The 20755-nt window shown below is 42.1% G+C and overlaps 1 protein-coding gene across 1 annotated transcript in view; it reads left to right on the top strand.

Annotated features, from left to right (window-relative positions):
- FBXO16 (F-box protein 16) overlaps positions 1-15587 on the top strand; it is a 44198-nt gene extending 28611 nt beyond the window's left edge. The window contains exons 4-9 of the mRNA XM_073673872.1: positions 1286-1492; positions 3021-3185; positions 3272-3489; positions 7437-7539; positions 14806-15031; positions 15130-15587. Coding sequence (XP_073529973.1) covers positions 1286-1492; positions 3021-3185; positions 3272-3489; positions 7437-7539; positions 14806-15031; positions 15130-15197 — 987 coding nt within the window. The 3' untranslated portion in view covers positions 15198-15587. The remainder of the gene's footprint in view (positions 1-1285; positions 1493-3020; positions 3186-3271; positions 3490-7436; positions 7540-14805; positions 15032-15129) is intronic.
- Positions 15588-20755: the final 5168 nt, after the last annotated feature.

Genomic DNA, 20755 nt, shown 5'->3' with positions numbered 1-20755 from the left:
TTTCCATGTTGTCAATGGATCTCAGTGTTGCCAGCTGCTCATTTAGATCCAGTATCTGGGCTTCCAAACGCACAACGTGCACACATCTCGCGCAGCAGTAAGCAACCTCGACCGGCTGTTCAAGGAATGCATACATGTGGCAAGATGTACACTGGATAACATTGTCAATAATGGAGCTCATTTCCTAATGGGGATTGCAATAGACAGAATGTTAAGTAAAAAGAAAAGCAAAGAATTAATAAAATACAGACAGCAGTTCAGTTCAAAGTCCTCCCTTCCAAACTCCATGAATCCAAGTCACTGAAAAACAAGTCACACACTTACTTTCGTTCGCACTTACGCTCCGGACACACTCAGCTCGTTCACACTCGCAAACTAAGAGATTTAAAGAGTTTTTTTTTTTCCCTTTTCCAGCAATGCACCCTTCACCTCAATGCACTTCCAAAAGCACTATCAATCAGATTTTTCAGGTCCTCTCTGTCTCAGCCCTTTGGCAAATCTAGTATATATAAATAAGAGGTTCTGCAGCGCCCGGGCACTGAGTCTGGAGTTATAGGGCTGATTGATGGCTCATTACGGGGGGGGGGGGGGAGTAAACTGAGATCTGATGACCTGTGTACCCAGGCTATGGCCCTGACACCTGCACAATGGCCTCCTATTGGGTGGAGGCTTTGATGTAGCAACCGAGACCCCCACCCATCAATCAACCCCTTCCCTTGCCCCCACCTTAATTAACCTCCAGTCTATGAAACCGTAATTAGAAGTTTTTGAAAAAGCATCATAGACTTTAATAAGATTGTTGCGCTTCAGGTTCATTGCTTTGTTGGGTCCAGGTGAAAAATTGGTGCTACCTGGACAGCTGCAGAGGGGCCCTAAAGGAAAAGGGGGCCACTACCGCCTCCAAAGCAGGTGGAATTGTGTATTATGATGAGCTATTGGACTGCAAGGGGCCCATATACTGTTTTTACATAGGGGCCCCTTCTGTCTGTGTCCGCTCCTGGGCCCATCCACGGAGAATACTATGCACAGGTCATATCCTTAGTTTCTGGGCTGAGGGTTTCCATCTGCAAAAATTATGTTGGATTTGCAGTAGTGTCGTAAAGTGCATTGTTTCAAGAGGAAACGCTATTTGGGGGGAAATGCCACCAGGGTCCATTCGTTGTGGCCCCCCTTCAATAATACTCCATGCCCCTTCTTCTTCTTCCGACATCTCCTCATTGCTTTCTTCAAAGCCAGCTTGTTCTACCCATGAGTAATTCTGCCATTTCTTCCCTTCCGCCCCCAGTTTGACAAGTGGTCGGACGCGCAGAGACGCCGCGTCCTTTGTGACCTGTTGGAGCGATGCAGCGTGTCGCAACTCCGATTCTGTAGCGGCCATCTCCAGGAGAAAGCCCCCCGAGACTCTGTGGATTTCAGCAAGGTGCTTCCGAGAGTGCTCAGCCTCTACATCTTCTCCTTCCTGGATCCTCGCAGCCTCTGTCGCTGCGCACAGGTGGGCACACAATGGGCATTATATATTCAGCTCCTGCCTACGCGTAGCGTGGCACAGTCTAATCCAGTACGAAAAAGGAACCGGTCATTCCCCGAGTAGTCAGGGAATAGTCCTGAGAGACACAAAGTTCTCACATCTGCACTAGTAAGGGGCACTGAAATGCCCCCACAAGGGGCCTATTGGGGGTAGACCCTGAATAGCACTCTGTGGCTTAATAGTGTTCAGATCATCTAAAGTCAATGGGAGAATAAATCTGACAGATTTTTGGTCCTTGTTGCCAAAAGTGAATCACAAAACTTGACGAATCAGTTCACTTTGATGTTAGTTATCCCTTTCCCCTTGAGTGTCATGAACATGTTACGTGACCATTGCGGCCATCACCACCACCCGATTGTTGGTTGCCAATAGGTAGCCATGCATAGGAGACAAAAAAATATATATATTTAAAAAAAAAAAACTATAATAAAAAAAAGTTTCAGTCTGCCCACCCCCTTTCCTAATTCAACAAAGGAGATAAGAAAAACCGTCATATTCATCATCGCTGCGTCCGTAAAAGTCCAATCCATGAAAATATAAAATTAATTAACCAATAAAGTAAACACTGAAAAGAGGAAAAAATGGAAACACCTGAATTGTCCTCCCCCCCCCCCAAAAAAGCTTTAAAAAAAGTTGTATGTGCCCCAAAATGATATCAATAAAAGCAAAAAAAAACAAACAAACATAAAAAAAAGCCCTCACACATGGAAAAGTAAAAGAGTTACGAGTCGCAGAAAATGGCGACACAAACAGTTATTCCTTTTTTTTTTTAAGAGTTTCCGAATTCCCGCACCCTCGATAAAATTATGAAAATGATACATGTTTGGTGTCATCGTAATTGTACCGACCGAGAGAACCAAGATGTCATATCACTTTAACCACACAATGATCATCGTAATAAATAAAAAAAAAAAAAATGGCAGAATTGTATTTATTTTTTCACCCCCATTGTGAATTTTTTTTTCCCGTTTTTTTCATTTTGAAAAACTGAACGAAGTCATTGAAAACTAAAATAAACCAGACGTCACACTGCCGTGCCGGCGGAAAAAACAACAAAGTCATGGGGAGGAAAAAGTGAGAACTCAAAAACTAATTTTCACCTGGTCATGATGAGTTAAAGGAATTTTCTGAAGTTCCCCAAATGTTAAAAAACGTGAAGGATGTCCAAGTTCTCGTTTCCTTGGAGTTTGATGCAACATCCTCAAAGATTATTTTTTTGGGGGGCGGGGGCTAGAGCAGAATATGAGGGAACCTCAGGGGCGGTCTGGTATTTTCAGGAAATCCTTGGATTGGTGCTATCTTTTAAAGGGACAATGTCATTTAATATAATGTATGGAGGCTATATTAATCGTAATGATGTATGTTCAGGCATTTTCCATGCAAATTCTGCCCCCAAAATTTGTGACAGTTTCTAAGTTTTCCAGACCATAGTGGAAACATCTACCTCGATCACAATGCCAAGCTGACTGACCTCTTGTTTGGCGACATGTAGGTCAGCTGGCACTGGAAGAACCTAACAGAACTGGACCAGCTCTGGATGCCAAAATGCCTGCGCTTCGGTTGGTACCTCAATTTTTCCCCTACGCCTTTCGAGCAGGGTGTGTGGAAGAGACAGTACATAGAGATGGTGAAAGAGCTTCATGTGACGAGACCCAAGGTGCGTAGAGTTAGCCGAGTCTGCCAAGATATTGTAGCTATCTGTACAGGTTATATAACACGATATCTGATTATCCTCCATTGTAGACTCCTCCGAGGGAAAGTTTTGTAGTCATCGATGTGCAGCCAATTAGTAAAGAAGTTATCGAGACAAAATACTCTTCTCCGTTCTCCCACCGGTCAATAAAGTTTCAGGAAGAGAAGAGAGAACTCCCACCATGGCGGTCATCCGACAAACACCCCACCGATACCATCAGATTCAACTACCTAGATAACTTTGCTCCTATGGAGCAAGCGCGGCAGGCGTAAGTCACCTGTGTCCTGATTGGGTTTTTTACTTCTTATTAAAATAAACGTGCATCATTATACAGAGCCTTGAAAAAGTCTTCATACCCTTGAACTTTTCCACATTTTGTCACGTTACACCCACAAATTTAAGTGTATTTTATTAGCATTTTATGTGATAACAACACTAAGCAGCAAGTATGTGCGAAGAGTGAAATGATACAGGGTTTTCTAAATGTTTTAATAATATAAATCTGAACATTTTTCCGTGCATTAGTATTCAGTCTTTTGGGGTCTGTCTCTCCAGCTTCTCTGCTACAGTCTTTTGGGGTCTGTCTCTCCAGCTTCTCTGCAGTCTTTTGGGGTCTGTCTCTCCAGCTTCTCTGCAGTCTTTTGGGGTCTGTCTCTCCAGCTTCTCTGCAGTCTTTTGGGGTCTGTCTCTCCAGCTTTCTCTGCTGCAGTCTTTTGGGGTCTGTCTCTCCAGCTTTCTCTGCAGTCTTTTGGGGTCTGTCTCTCCAGCTTTCTCTGCTGCAGTCTTTTGGGGTCTGTCTCTCCAGCTTTCTCTGCAGTCTTTTGGGGTCTGTCTCTACCAGCTTTGCACATCTAGAGGTGACATCTTGCCCCTTCTTCCCTCGCTCTCGCTCAGTGACATTGGATGGAGACGTCTGTGATCAGCAGTTTTCACATCTTGTCACAGATTCTCTGGGATTTGGGTCTGAACTGTGACTGCGCCGTTCACTCACAGGAATATGCTTTTATCGAAACCCTCTCTGGTGGGTGTTTATGGTCGTTGTCCTGCTGGAAGATGAACCTACGCCCCAATCAAGTCTTTTGCAGCCTCTAACAGGTTTTCCCTCCAGGATTACCATGTATTTAGCTCCATCCATCTTCTCATCACATCTGCCCAGCTTCCCTGCCTCCGCTGAAAAAAAACCTCCCAACAGCAGGATGCTGCCACCACCATGTGTGACAGTGGGGATGGTGTTTTAAGGGTGACATGCAGTGTTAGTTTTCTGCCACACATAGTGTTTTGCATTTAGCCCAAACAGTTCTCCTTTGGTCTCACCTGACCAGAGCACCTCCTTCCACATGCTCGCTGTGTCCCCTACATGGCTTATTGCAAACTGCAGACAGGACTTCTTATGGCTTTCACAAATGTCTTTCTTCTTGCCACTCTTCCATAAAGACCAGATTTGTGGAGTATACGACTAATAGTTGTCCTTGGACAGATTCCCCCACCTGAGCTGTGGATCTCTGCAGCTCCTCCAGAGTGACCATGGGTCCCTTGGCTGCTTCTCTCATTAGTGCTCTCCTTGTTTGGGATGTCAGGTTAGGTGGACGGCCATGTCTTGGTAGGTTTGCAGTTGTACCATATTTCTTCCATTTTTGGATGATGGATTGAACAGTGCTTCCTGAGATGTTTAGAGCTTGGGTTATTTTTTTTTATAACCTAACCCTGCTTTATTCTTCTACACAACTTTATCCCTGACCTGTTTGGTGGGCTCCTTGGTTTTCAGCTTTATCCCTGACCTGTCTGGTGGTCTCCTTGGTTTTCTTGATGCTGTTTGATCCCTGATGTTGTCACATAAACCTCTGAGGCCTTCACAGAACAGCTGTAGTTATACTGAGAAGAAATCACACCCAGGTGGACTCAATGTACTAGTTATGTGATTTCTGGGGATAATTGGTCACTCAGGATTTTATTAAGGGGTATCAGACTACAGTGGGCTGAATACTAATGCACGGCACAATGTTCAGATTTATATTTTTATAATAATTACAAAACCTTGTATCATTTCCTTTACACGTCACAAATACTTGCTACTTAGTGTTGGTATCACATTAAATACATTTAGGTTTGAGTGTGTAACGTGAAAAAAATGTGGAAAAGTTCACGGGGTATGAATACTTTTTCAAGGCACTGTACAAAATCATTCTATTACCAATCCTTAGTTCCATCCTGAATTGTACTCTAGAGCTGCGCTCACTATTCTGCTAGTGTGGGAAAGAAATGAAATCTGTCAAATGAAGCGACCTCAGCAGGTAGTTGGTAGGACATAGCGGCATCACTGGGTTGTCCCAGGTCCGGTGCAGACAGGTGAGGCGAGGTGGGGGATTGATCACTTTGCTCCTCACTACGGTGATGGATTGAAGTCGCTCGTCCATGAAAGTGGAGCTCGGCGGCCATGTGTGACCAGAACCAGGTGCTTTTCATTGTCTCTGGACCAGAGCTGCTCCATATCTCCCATGTACGGGGCACCAGGAGTCAAGACAGTAGTGTCACAGCGTATTTCTGCACTCAGGACAGAGCAGCGTACGCCATACAGCACACACGGTGTAAATGGGGTGACCACTTTCAAATAACGCCATATCCTGAGGATAGGCCATCAGTGTGTGATCGGAGGGGATGTGACCCTTGGGATCAGCACCGCTCAGCAGACTAAAGGTTGCAGCACCTTTATTGTTCATCCTGGTCGTGCAACTCAGCCCTCCATGTGCACGGGGTGGCGGTGTAGTAGGAGGATGAGCATGTATAGCATTGCGCCTGCTGATTACAGGGAGGCCGGCGGTGAGATTTTTGCTGGTTATGCATTGAGACGTCAGTTTAAAGGGATTTTCCACTGTGGAATATACAGAATATTGCATGTAAAATCTATGATTATGTAGATCGGTGGCGGCACCACTGACTGTGCAGCTGTCCTGTGACCCGTAGCACCCGACGGGATGGGGTGTTTCTAATTTTAATGGGTGAAGCTAATGCATTCCGGTTTTAGGGATTTACTAGTCATAAGCGCCCCCTCTAAAGACGCCCTTATTTACTGGGGTCTCGCCTCGTCTGAGACGAGCGGGCAAGCTCCGTGCAGGTTCACAATCCAGTCCTGTATTTAGCTCCATCCATCTTCTCATCACATCTGTCCAGCTTCCCTGCCTCTGCTGAAAAAAAACCTCCCAACAGCAGGATGCTGCCACCACCATGTGTGACGGTGGGGATGGTGTTTTCAGGGTGATGTGCAGTGTTAGTTTTCTGCCACACATAGTGTTTTGCATTTAGCCCAAACAGTTCTCCTTTGGTCTCATCTGACCCGAGCACCTCCTTCCACATGCTCGCCCTGTCCCCTATATGGCTTATTGCAAACTGCAGACAGGACTCCTTATGGCTTTCACAAATGTCTTTCTTCTTGCCACTCTTCCATAAAGACCATATTTGTGGAGTATACGACTAATAGCGCTGACAGATCAGATTATGAGGGACGGTAGATCCTGCTTGTTTGCTTTGACAAATCCTGCACCATAAATATTCTCCGACACCCAGGAAACAGCTCGTCATCCTCAAAGACTCTGCGTAAATACCTGCGGCCGCCTGATGAAAGACGCGCCATACGGGCAATCCGGGGATTAGTCTTTTCACATTCATTTACATTCTTTTCAGACGTTTCTTTATAATATATTTTTTTCTGGGAAAATCTGGAAACAGTCAGTATGGCCGCTCTCATAGAGGGAATCAACCAGCTTTCCCAGTGTCCTGAACGCCCCTGTGCCTCCGTATTAGCACGTTTTTTTGTACTTTTAGTTACACTCAGCACTAATTTTGTATCACATTTAATGGTTTTTAAGTGGTAACATCTCTCATTGTGCAGAGTGCCGAGCCAATGTGAGGAGACTAAAAGGCCACACAGTTCTCCTCTAGGAAAGGACCATGCAGGTGGTGGAAAAGTGCTCTTTAAGGAGAGGAGAGTAAGAAGCCTCTAGTGTTAACTCATCTTCCTGAAAGCAAAAGAATCGATTTGTTGTTGAAATCCAAAAGCTCAATTCTGATCTTTGAGGAGGCTGAGTGCCATTAATCGTCACCTGGTGCAGACGAATCTAGTGAATTTGGCTGATATGCACCTAAATCTGTATGACCAGCTGTATTCCCATAAATTAGTGGCGTTTTTACTTGTTAATAGTCATCCTGTATGTTTCCCAGGCGAAAATCCGGTACTGTGACCACAATCCTTAACAAGCAGAACATAGAGAAAAAGAAGAAACCAACGTCCGCATTTTACAAACTACGCAAAGCAAAATCACTGGTACGTTGTCTGGTTTTACAAGACAAGGGCATTCTTCATCTTCCAAGTATCCAACTACTATAATACTGCCCCCTATATACAACAATATGACTACTATAATACTGCCCCCTATATACAAGAATATAACTACTATAATACTGCCCCCTATGTACAAGAATATAACTACTATAATACTGCTCCTATGTACAAGAATATAACTACTATAATACTGCCCCCTATGTACAAGAATATAACTACTATAATACTGCCCCTATGTACCAGAATATAACTACTATAATACTGCCCCCTATGTACAAGAATATAACTACTATAATACTGCCGCTATGTACAAGAATATAACTACTATAATACTGCCCCTATGTACAAGAATATAACTACTATAATACTGCCCCTATATACAAGAATATAACTACTATAATACTGCCTCCTATATACAAGAATATAACTATTTTAATACTGCCCCTATATACAGGAATATAACTACTATAATACTGCCCCTATGTACATGAATATAACTACTATAATACTGCTCCTATGTACATGAATATAACTACTATAATACTGCCCCTATGTACAGGAATATAACTACTATAATACTGCCCCTATGTACAAGAATATAACTACTATAATACTGCCCCCTATGTAAAAGAATATAACTACTATAATACTGCTCCCTATATACAAGAATATAACTACTATAATACTGCCCCCTATGTACAAGAATATAACTACTATAATACTGCCCCCTATGTACAAGAATATAACTACTATAATACTGCCCCCTATGTACAAGAATATAACTACTATAATACTGCCCCCTATATACAAGAATATAACTACTATAATACTGCCCCTATATACAGGAATATAACTACTATAATACTGCCCCTATGTACATGAATATAACTACTATAATACTGCTCCTATGTACATGAATATAACTACTATAATACTGCCCCTATGTACAGGAATATAACTACTATAATACTGCCCCTATGTACAAGAATATAACTACTATAATACTGCCCCCTATGTACAAGAATATAACTACTATAATACTGCCCCCTATGTACAAGAATATAACTACTATAATACTGCCCCTATATACAACAATATGACTACTATAATACTGCCCCCTATGTACAAGAATATAACTACTATAATACTGCTCCTATGTACAAGAATATAACTACTATAATACTGCCCCTATGTACAAGAATATAACTAATATAATACTGCCCCCTATGTACAAGAATATAACTACTATAATACTGCCCCTATATACAGGAATATAACTACTATAATACTGCTCCTATGTACAAGAATATAACTACTATAATACTGCTCCTATGTACAAGAATATAACTACTATAATACTGCTCCCTATGTACGAGAATATAACTACTATAATACTGCCCCCTATGTACAAGAATATAACTACTATAATACTGCCCCCTATGTACAGGAATATAACTACTATAATACTGCCCCTATGTACAAGAATATAACTACTATAATACTGATCCTATGTACAAGAATATAACTACTATAATACTGCTCCCATGTACAAGAGTATAACTACTATAATACTGCCACTATGTACAAGAATATAACTACTATAATACTGCTCATATGTACAAGAATATAACTACTATAATACTGCTCCTGTGTACAAGAATAGAACTACTATAATACTGTCCCCTATATACAAGAATATAACTACTATAATACTGCCCCCTATGTACAAGAATATAACTACTATAATACTGCCCCCTATGTACAAGAATATAACTACTATAATACTGCCCCTATGTACAAGAATATAACTACTATAATACTGTCCCCTATATACAAGAATATAACTACTATAGTACTGTTCGTATGTACAAGAATATAACTACTATAATACTGCCCCCTATATACAAGAATATAACTACTATAATACTGCCCCCTATATACAAGAATATAACTACTATAATACTGCTCCTATGTACAAGAATATAACTACTATAATACTGATCCTATGTACAAGAATATAACTACTATAATACTGCTCCTGTGTACAAGAATATAACTACTATAATACTGCTCCTATGTACAAGAATATAACTACTATAATACTGCCCCTATGTACAAGAGTATGACTACTATAATACTGCCACTATGTACAAGAATATAACTACTATAATACTGCTCCTATGTACAAGAATATAACTACTATAATACTGCCCCTATGTACAAGAGTATGACTACTATAATACTGCCCCTATGTACAAGAATATAACTACTATAATACTGCTCCTATGTACAAGAATATAACTACTATAATACTGCCCCTATGTACAAGAGTATGACTACTATAATACTGCCACTATGTACAAGAATATAACTACTATAATACTGCACCTATGTACAAGAATATAACTACTATAATACTGCTCCTGTGTACAAGAATAGAACTACTATAATACTGCTCCCTATGTACAAGAATATAACTACTATAATACTGTCCCCTATATACAAGAATATAACTACTATAATACTGCCCCCTATGTACAAGAATATAACTACTATAATACTGCCCCTATGTGCAGGAATATAACTACTATAATACTGCTCCTGTGTACAAGAATAGAACTACTATAATACTGCCCCTATGTACAAGAATATAGCTACTATAATACTGCCCCTATGTACAAGAATATAACTACTATAATACTGCCTCTATGTACAAGAATATAACTACTATAATACTGCCCCTATGTACAAGAATATAACTACTATAATACTGCCTCCTATGTACAAGAATATAACTACTATAATACTGCCTCCTATGTTCAAGAATATAGCTACTATAATACTGCCCTCTCTCATATGGGAATATCACTACTATAATACTGCTCCTATGTACAAGAATATAACTACTATAATACAGCCCCTATGTACAAGAATATAACTACTATAATACTGCTCCCTATGTACAAGAATATAACTATTATAATACTGCTCCTATGTACAAGAATATAACTACTATAATACTGCCCCCTATGTACAAGAATATAACTACTATAATACTGCCCCTATGTACAAGAATATAACTACTATAATACTGCTCCCTATGTACAAGAATATAACTACTATAATACTGCCTCTATGTACAAGAATATAACTACTATAATACTGCCCCCTATGTACAAGAATATAACTACTATAATACTGCCCCTATGTACAAGAATATAACTACTATAATACTGCTCCTATGTACAATAATATAACTACTATAATACTGCCCCTATGTACAAGAATATAACTACTATAGTACTGCTTCTATGTACAAGAAAATTACTACTATAATACTGCCCCCTATGTACAAGAATATAACTACTATATTACTGATCCTATGTACAAGAATATAACTACTATAATACTGCCCCCTATGTACAAGAATATAACTACTATATTACTGATCCTATGTACAAGAATATAACTACTATAATACTGCTCCCATGTACAAGAGTATAACTACTGTAATACTGCCACTATGTACAAGAATATAACTACTATAATACTGCAACTATGTGCAAGAATATAACTACTATAATACTGCTCCTGTGTACAAGAATAGAACTACTATAATACTGTCCCCTATATACAAGAATATAACTACTATAATACTGCCCCCTATGTACAAGAATATAACTACTATAATACTGCCCCTATGTACAGGAATAGAACTACTATAATACTGTCCCCTATATACAAGAATATAACTACTATAGTACTGCTCGTATGTAAAAGAATATAACTACTATAATACTGCCCCCTATATACAAGAATATAACTACTATAATACTGCCCCCTATATACAAGAATATAACTACTATAATACTGCTCCTATGTACAAGAATATAACTACTATAATACTGATCCTATGTACAAGAATATAACTACTATAATACTGATCCTATGTACAAGAATATAACTACTATAATACTGCCTCTATGTACAAGAATATAACTACTATAATACTGCCCCTATGTACAAGAATATAACTACTATAATACTGCCTCCTATGTACAAGAATATAACTACTATAATACTGCGTCCTATGTACAAGAATATAGCTACTATAATACTGCCCCCTATCTACAAGAATATAACTACTATAATACTGCCCCCATCTACAAGAATATAACTACTATAATACAGCCCCTATGTACAAGAATATAACTACTATAATACTGCTCCCTATGTACAAGAATATAACTACTATAAAACTGCTCCTATGTACTAGAATATAACTACTATAATACTGCCCTCTCTCATATGGGAATATCACTACTATAATACTGCTCCTATGTACAAGAATATAACTACTATAATACAGCCCCTATGTACAAGAATATAACTACTATAATACTGCTCCCTATGTACAAGAATATAACTACTATAATACTGCTCCCTATGTACAAGAATATAACTACTATAATACTTCTCCTATGTACAAGAATATAACTACTATAATACTGCTCCCTATGTACAAGAATATAACTACTATAATACTGCTCCCTATGTACAAGAATATAACTATTATAATACTGCCCCCTATGTGCAAGAATATAACTACTATAATACTGCCCCCTATGTACAAGAATATAACTACTATAATACTGCTCCTATGTACAAGAATATAACTACTATAATACTGCCCCCTATGTACAAGAATATAAATACTATAATACTGCTCCTATGTACAAGAATATAACTACTATAATACTGCTCCCTATGTACAAGAATATAACTATTATAATACTGCCCCCTATGTGCAAGAATATAACTACTATAATACTGCCCCCTATGTACAAGAATATAACTACTATAATACTGCTCCTATGTACAAGAATATAACTACTATAATACTGCTCCTATGTACAAGAATATAACTACTATAATACTGCCCCCTATGTACAAGAATATAAATACTATAATACTGCTCCCTATGTACAAGAATATAACTACTATAATACTGCTCCTATGTACAAGAATATAACTACTATAATACTGCCCCCTATGTACAAGAATATAAATACTATAATACTGCTCCTTATGTACAAGAATATAACTACTATAATACTGCTCCTATGTACAAGAATATAACTACTATAATACTGCCCCTATGTACAAGAATATAACTACTATAATACTGCCCCCTATGTACAAGAATATAACTACTATAATACTGCCCCCTATGTACAAGAATATAACTACTATAATACTGCCCCCTATGTACAAGAATATAACTACTATAATACTGCCCCCTATGTACAAGAATATAACTACTATAATACTGCCCCCTATGTACAAGAATATAACTACTATAATACTGCCCCTATGTACAAGAATATAACTACTATAATACTGCCCCCTATGTACAAGAATATAACTACTATAATACTGCCCCCTATGTACAAGAATATAACTACTATAATACTGCCCCCTATGTACAAGAATATAACTACTATAATACTGCCCCCTATGTACAAGAATATAACTACTATAATACTGCCCCTATGTACAAGAATATAACTACTATAATACTGCCCCCTATGTACAAGAATATAACTACTATAATACTGCCCCCTATGTACAAGAATATAACTACTATAATACTGCTCCTATGTACAAGAATATAACTATTATAATACTGCCCCTATGTACAAGAATATAACTACTATAATACTGCTCCTATGTACAAGAATATAACTATTATAATACTGCCCCTATGTACAAGAATATAACTACTATAATACTGCCCCTATGTACAAGAATATAACTACTATAATACTGCCCCCTATGTACAAGAATATAACTACTATAATACTGCTCCCTATGTACAAGAATATAACTACTATAATAGTGCCCTCTCTCATATGGGAATATAGTAAGCTTGTGTATGTGTCTACCTTTATTGATGTGATTATTTTGTATCTTTTTCCTGTTTGTAGCCATGTAATCCTGCCTTTGTGCGCTCAGTTTGCCCCCGTCATGTACTGGTGTGGTGGATTATGGTGCTCACATTCCTCACCTCATTCACACATTCCCTCCTTTTCATGGACCTTCATTGTGGTGAGATCTCACACCTGCGCCTCCTCAGTCCTTGTCTGTCAGTGGTGCGGTCACACTTAGACACCTCTATTACCTGGATTTAGTAATCACATTCACATCAAAGCTCTCATAAGAAAGGCCTCTCTTGTCCTTCTTCAGGTATAACACATGGGGGTCTCCTATGAGGGGGTTCATATTACATCTGTATGATCGCAGATCTCTGCGTGTACGGACTCATCATTAATCACTAGGATTCTGATGGTTGGTTCAGAGCTGGGGCGGCTACAGGGGTACATGTCCTGGATGCTTGGACCTAGGGAGGCTAGTCATTAATAATATTTTATTAGAAGACTTTACTTTTAATAGAACTTGGCTAAAAGGGTCAAAATTATTTGTAAATACTTAATTAGGAAATCTGAGATGGGTAAGGGGTCTCCCATTCAGGATCATCATCTATCAGCTGGGCATTCTCTGGAGGACAAAACATGTCCGTACTTAGACAGTTTGTTGATTTCCGTGTGCTCTGTGTAATACTTCATTTGCCCTGCGGGGGAGCTGCAGGGAAATCAATCACCTGCTGCCACAGGTTACAGTTGAATCCTAGTGATAGGATGATCACAGTGTTTCTTCCATATAAGACCCTTAATGATAAGCTGTGATTTGTAAGAGAATAACGCCAAAAATATATCTCCCAATAAATATTGGATCGATGCAAACTCCATTATTCATCACTGACCACTGTCTCCAGAGAGTCTGAGGTAATGCCTTTGTACAGAGGAAGCCCCTGTACTTCTCCGCCTCTGAGTATAAGAATCTTAGACTTGTTGGCTGGTTCTTAGAGATCCCTTGTTGTAATTACCTGTTCACTGCAGGAGGTCCTACTTCAATGGAGGTTGATGTGTTAATTATTTAATCCCATATGTTCAATGTGAGGGTGATATGTCCCCTCTCCGGAGATGTCTTTATGGATTTTACAATTTTTCTCTACGGCAGTGTCAAAACTGCAACTCGTCTCATACCACTACGGGGACGTAAAAATAAGAAAAAAGTTATGACTCTTAGAAAAGGGGATGAAAAAAGGAAAGTGCAGAAAGGAAGCATGTTTGATGGTTCTACAAGGTGCAGATGTGCAGGGTTAACCATTGCGCTGTGTTCCCATAGATGTCAATTTCCGCCGAATTTGGAAACCTAAGCAAAACCTCATCCAGGCCAGGGTGGGCCGCACATCAGTCTGGAGAATACCCTGCCAACAAGGCAGCAGCAAAGAACCTGGCGAAGAGTACGGAGTGGAACGCCGGAATACGACCTGCGCCCATCCGGGCTGGGGTTCCCACGCTGTCTGAGAAGGGACGGAAAGCCTGCACCCGGACGTCCAGGAGCCCCCCAAGTACTGACCGCTCCGTCCCACACATATGTATTGTTAGGATGGATTGTGCATGGCTCTGTATCGTATTACTAATGACTGACCTCTTCGTTATCTTACAGCCGTCTCCCTTTTTGAGAGTCAGCCCTGGCAGGTGCCCGCATCCGAGGATGGCTCAGACGAGGACTAGGAAGCCTGGACGTCGTTGGGACAAGCACCTGCTGACGCGTCGTGCAAGGAGCAGCCTCATGTATCATACGTGACGTCCCCCCGAACACCAAACATGACCCCCATCCCTTGTACACACAGTGCCTTAGATATGATCTCCACCCCCCACCAGTCATTGGGATTCATCATGGCGCCCAGGGGCCGGGTAGGGTAAGCTCAGACGGGGCCCTCGGGGCCGGCACCTGTGCTTCACCTGACCTCTCTGTGATCTCATATTCCCCGGAGGAGGTGGTGATGGTGATGGTGGTGGTGGTGATGATGATGATGATGATGATGATGATATATTTCATGGTCAAATATTCTTACAATATGATGTGAATGTAGATTTTTATAAAAAAATAATGCAATTTAACTTTTTTTTTTACACGGATTTCTTTCAATATTGAAACATTTTATAGATTTTAATATTTTAATTGTTTTTTTTACATTTATCATTGACTTCACGGTAGATTTCCGCAGTAAAAAGGGCAAAAATTATACAGCGTGTTCGAAAAATGTATAAACATATTAGACGCGTGTGCAAAGAGGTTGTCGCATAAATAACATATATTACCTATCCATAGGATAGATGATGAATGTATGATCTCTGGGCGTCTGACTGCTTGGACCCCGATTAATCATGAGAAGAGGGTTCACAAAGTGTAAATAGAGCGATAGTGAGCGTGAGCGACCACCACTCCTATAGACAGTGAATGGGGATGTACTGAACGTGTGCGACCACCACTACTATAGACAGTGAATGAGGATGTACTGAACGTGTGCGACCACCACTACTATAGACAGTGAATGAGGATGTACTGAACGTGTGCGACCACCACTACTATAGACAGTGAATGAGGATGTACTGAACGTGTGCGACCACCACTACTATAGACAGGGAATGGGGATGTACTGAGCATGTGCGACCACCACTCCTATAGACAGTGAATGGGGATGTACTGAGCATGTGTGACCACCACTCCTATAGATAGTGAATGGGGATGTACTGAGCGTGTGTGGCCACCACTTCTATAGACAGTGAATGGGGATGTACTGAGCATGTGCGACCACCACTCCTATAGACAGTGAATGGGGATGTACTGAGCATGTGTGACCACCACTCCTATAGATAGTGAATGGGGATGTACTGAGCGTGTGTGGCCACCACTCCTATAGACAGTGAATGGGGATGTACTGAGCATGTGCAATCACCACTCCTATAGACAGTGAATGGGGATGTACTGAGCGTGTACGACCACCACTCCTATAGACAGTGAATGGGGATGTACTGAGCATGTGTGGCCACCACTCCTCTAGACAGTGAATGGGGATGTACTGAGCGTGTGCGACCACCACTCCTATAGACAGTGAATGGGGATGTACTGAGCGTGTGCGACCACCACTCCTACAGACAGTGAATGGGGATGTACTGAGCGTATGCGACCTCCACTCCTACAGACAGTGAATGGGGATGTACTGAGCGTATGCGACAACCACTCCTATAGACAGTGAATGAGGATGTACTGAGCATGTGCGACCACCACTCCTATAGACAGTGAATGAGGATGTACTGAGCATGTGCGACCACCACTCCTATAGATAGTGAATGGGGATGTACTGAGCATGTGCGGTCTCCACTCCTATAGACAGTGAATGAGGATGTACTGAGCATGTGCGATCTCCACTCCTATAGACAGTGAATGAGGATGTACTGAGCATGTGCGATCTCCACTCCTATAGACAGTGAATGAGGGTGTACTGAGCGTGTGCGACCACCACTCCTATAGACAGTGAATGAGGATGTACTGAGCATGTGCGACCACCACTCCTATAGACAGTGAATGAGGATGTACTGAGCATGTGCGACCACCACTCCTATAGACAGTGAATGGGGATGTACTGAGCATGTGCGACCACCACTCTTACAGACAGTGAATGAGGATGTACTGAGTGTGTGTGACCACCACTCCTATAGACAGTGAATGGGGATGTACTGAGCGTATGTGACCACCACTCCTATAGACAGTGAATGGTGATGTACTGTGCATGTGCGACCACCACTCCTATAGACAGTGAATGAGGATGTACTGAGTGTGTGTGACCACCTGAGCGTATGTGACCACCACTCCTATAGACAGTAAATGGGGATGTACTGAGCATGTGCGACCACCACTCCTATAGACAGTGAATGGGGACGTACTGAGCATGTGTGACCACCACTCCTATAGACAGTGAATGGGGATGTACTGAGCATTTGTGGCCACCACTCCTATAGACAGTGAATGGGGATGTACTGAGCATGTGCGATCACCACTCCTATAGACAGTGAATGGGGATGTACTGAGCATGTGCGATCACCACTCCTATAGACAGTGAATGGGGATGTACTGAGCATGTGCAGTCACCACTCCTACAGACAGTGAATGGGGATGTACTGAGCATGTGCGACCACCACTCCTACAGACAGTGAATGGGGATGTACTGAGCGTGTGCGATCACCACTCCTATAGACAGTGAATGGGGACGTACTGAGCATGTGTGACCACCACTCCTATAGACAGTGAATGGGGATGTACTGAGCATTTGTGGCCACCACTCCTATAGACAGTGAATGGGGATGTACTGAGCATGTGCGATCACCACTCCTATAGACAGTGAATGGGGATGTACTGAGCGTGTGCGATCACCACTCCTATAGACAGTGAATGGGGATGTACTGAGCGTGTGCGACCACCACTCCTACAGACAGTGAATGGGGATGTACTGAGCGTGTGCGACCACCACTCCTATAGACAGTGAATGGGGATGTACTGAGCATGTGCGACCACCACTCCTACAGACAGTGAATGGGGATGTACTGAGCGTGTGCGATCACCACTCCTATAGACAGTGAATGGGGATGTACTGAGCATGTGCGACCACCACTACTATAGACTGTGAATGGGGATGTACTGAGCGTGTGCGATCACCACTCCTATAGACAGTGAATGGGGATGTACTGAGCGTGTGCGATCACCACTCCTATAGACAGTGAATGGGGATGTACTGAGCATGTGCGACCACCACTCCTACAGACAGTGAATGGGGATGTACTGAGCGTGTGCGACCACCACTCCTATAGACAGTGAATGGAGCAGTAGTGAGCATGTGTAACCACCACTTCTATAGACAGTGAATGGGGACGTACTGAGCATGTGTGACCACCACTCCTATAGACAGTGAATGGGGATGTACTGAGCGTGTGCGATCACCACTCCTATAGACAGTGAATGGGGATGTACTGAGCATGTGCGACCACCACTCCTACAGACAGTGAATGGGGATGTACTGAGCGTGTGCGACCACCACTCCTATAGACAGTGAATGGAGCAGTAGTGAGCATGTGTAACCACCACTCCTATAGACAGTGAATGGGGACGTACTGAGCATGTGTGACCACCACTCCTATAGACAGTGAATGGGGACGTACTGAGCATGTGCGACCACCACTACTATAGACTGTGAATGGGGATGTACTGAGCGTGTGCGATCACCACTCCTATAGACAGTGAATGGGGATGTACTGAGCGTGTGCGATCACCACTCCTATAGACAGTGAATGGGGATGTACTGAGCATGTGCGACCACCACTCCTACAGACAGTGAATGGGGATGTACTGAGCGTGTGCGACCACCACTCCTATAGACAGTGAATGGAGCAGTAGTGAGCATGTGTAACCACCACTCCTATAGACAGTGAATGGGGACGTACTGAGCATGTGTGACCACCACTCCTATAGACAGTGAATGGGGACGTACTGAGCATGTGTGACCACCACTCCTATAGACAGTGAATGGGGACGTACTGAGCATGTGCGACCACCACTCCTATAGACAGTGAAAGAAGCGATAGTGAGTGTGTGAGACCACCTCCTATAGGCAGTGAGTGAGCAATGGTCGCACATGCTCACTAACACCAACTCCATTATCACAGGGTACTGTTCTACCCCATTCTCATGGTCGGTGAGGGTCCTGGCGATCATACATTTAGCCCCTGCCCTTTTGATAGGTGATAAATGTTGTTTATGGGGCCACCCATTTAATAAACCCCCTCTTTCCATGAAGTTGGAGAGGTGGTCTCATCCCCATGATCCTTTATTGAAATGGACTTGCCCCAGTGATGTGGCGCCCACTGCAGGAGAAACGTGGCTGAATCAGTGGCGTGGATGTAAGGAGATGTGTGGCTGCTGTGCCCCCTTATAACACGGACCTCCAGGGGACAGTGGACCCCACCTCGCAGCCCATGTCCCCAGCTGACCTCTCTGGGTTGATTACATTGTGGAGATGCTGCTCACTTCCCACATTGCAAATCAGCGCAGAAATCCGCAGCGTAAATTGACATTCTTCAGTTTTCCAATCTGATTTTGTAGAGTCTCGCCCACGCTGCCATCGTGGTATACTACCTGTGTGCTCAGACCCCCAGGGGGCAATTAGGCTGCTGATTTTGACTAATATTGATCTTTAGAAGTCCTTCATTTGTCAGGAGGTCACGCCACCTAATGGCCATTAGCGGCCTGTACACTGCCATCGTGAGTCATCACCCTGGGTGCCTTACATGACCATGGAGCTGCTGTAACCAGAGATCATATTACCCCCATTACCTGCAGTTACTCACCCACTCGCCCCGGGGCTGGGTCATTATCGGGGTCCGTCCACATCCCCGTCACTGCACCTCAGCCCATCATAAAGGACTCGGCCCAAACATCTAGAAACCCAAGAGAGGGGCTCAGTCACACACGGCGTGGGGGGCAGACTCCCCTCTGTATCACACTCTGTATATAATAAAAGGTCTCAGATATACCGCTCTCTGCATCCTCCGTATCCATTACCTACTGTTCTCCAGACCTCTGCGTGCTGTCAGTCATTAGGAACCTTCCACTAGATACAGACCTGTCCGGTCACTGTGAAGAGCGGGGCTGAGTGATTGTCAGCAGCAGAGGTCTGGAAGATTTATACCGCATCATTGTTTGCTGTAATTCATATATTACCAATTCTAATAGCTACACAGTACAATGTATCAGGCAGAACTAGAGCGAGCGTACCACTATCCACATCAGTCACAGTCACTGATCATATACCCAGGGTAACATCCAGAGCTGCACTCACTATTCTGCTGGTGCAGTCACTGTGTACATACATTACATTACTGATCCTGATTTACATCCTGTATTATACTCCAGAGCTGCACTCACTATTCTGCTGGTGCAGTCACTGTGTACATACATTACATTACTGATCCTGAGTTACATCCTGTATTGTACTCCAGAGCTGCACTCACTATTCTGCTGCTGCAGTCACTGTGTACATACATTACATTACTGATCCTGATTTACATCCTGTATTATACTCCAGAGCTGCACTCACTATTCTGCTGGTGCAGTCACTGTGTACATACATTACATTACTGATCCTGAGTTACATCCTATATTATACCCCAGAGCTGCACTCACTATTCTGCTGGTGCAGTCACTGTGTACATACATTACATTACTGATCCTGAGT

The sequence above is a fragment of the Phyllobates terribilis genome, unplaced genomic scaffold, assembly GCF_046119375.1.
Source record: "Phyllobates terribilis strain yellow unplaced genomic scaffold, ASM4611937v1 Scaffold_3__8_contigs__length_932513732, whole genome shotgun sequence".
Taxonomy (NCBI): Eukaryota; Metazoa; Chordata; class Amphibia; order Anura; family Dendrobatidae; genus Phyllobates; species Phyllobates terribilis.
This window is presented reverse-complemented; position numbering and strand designations above follow the sequence as displayed.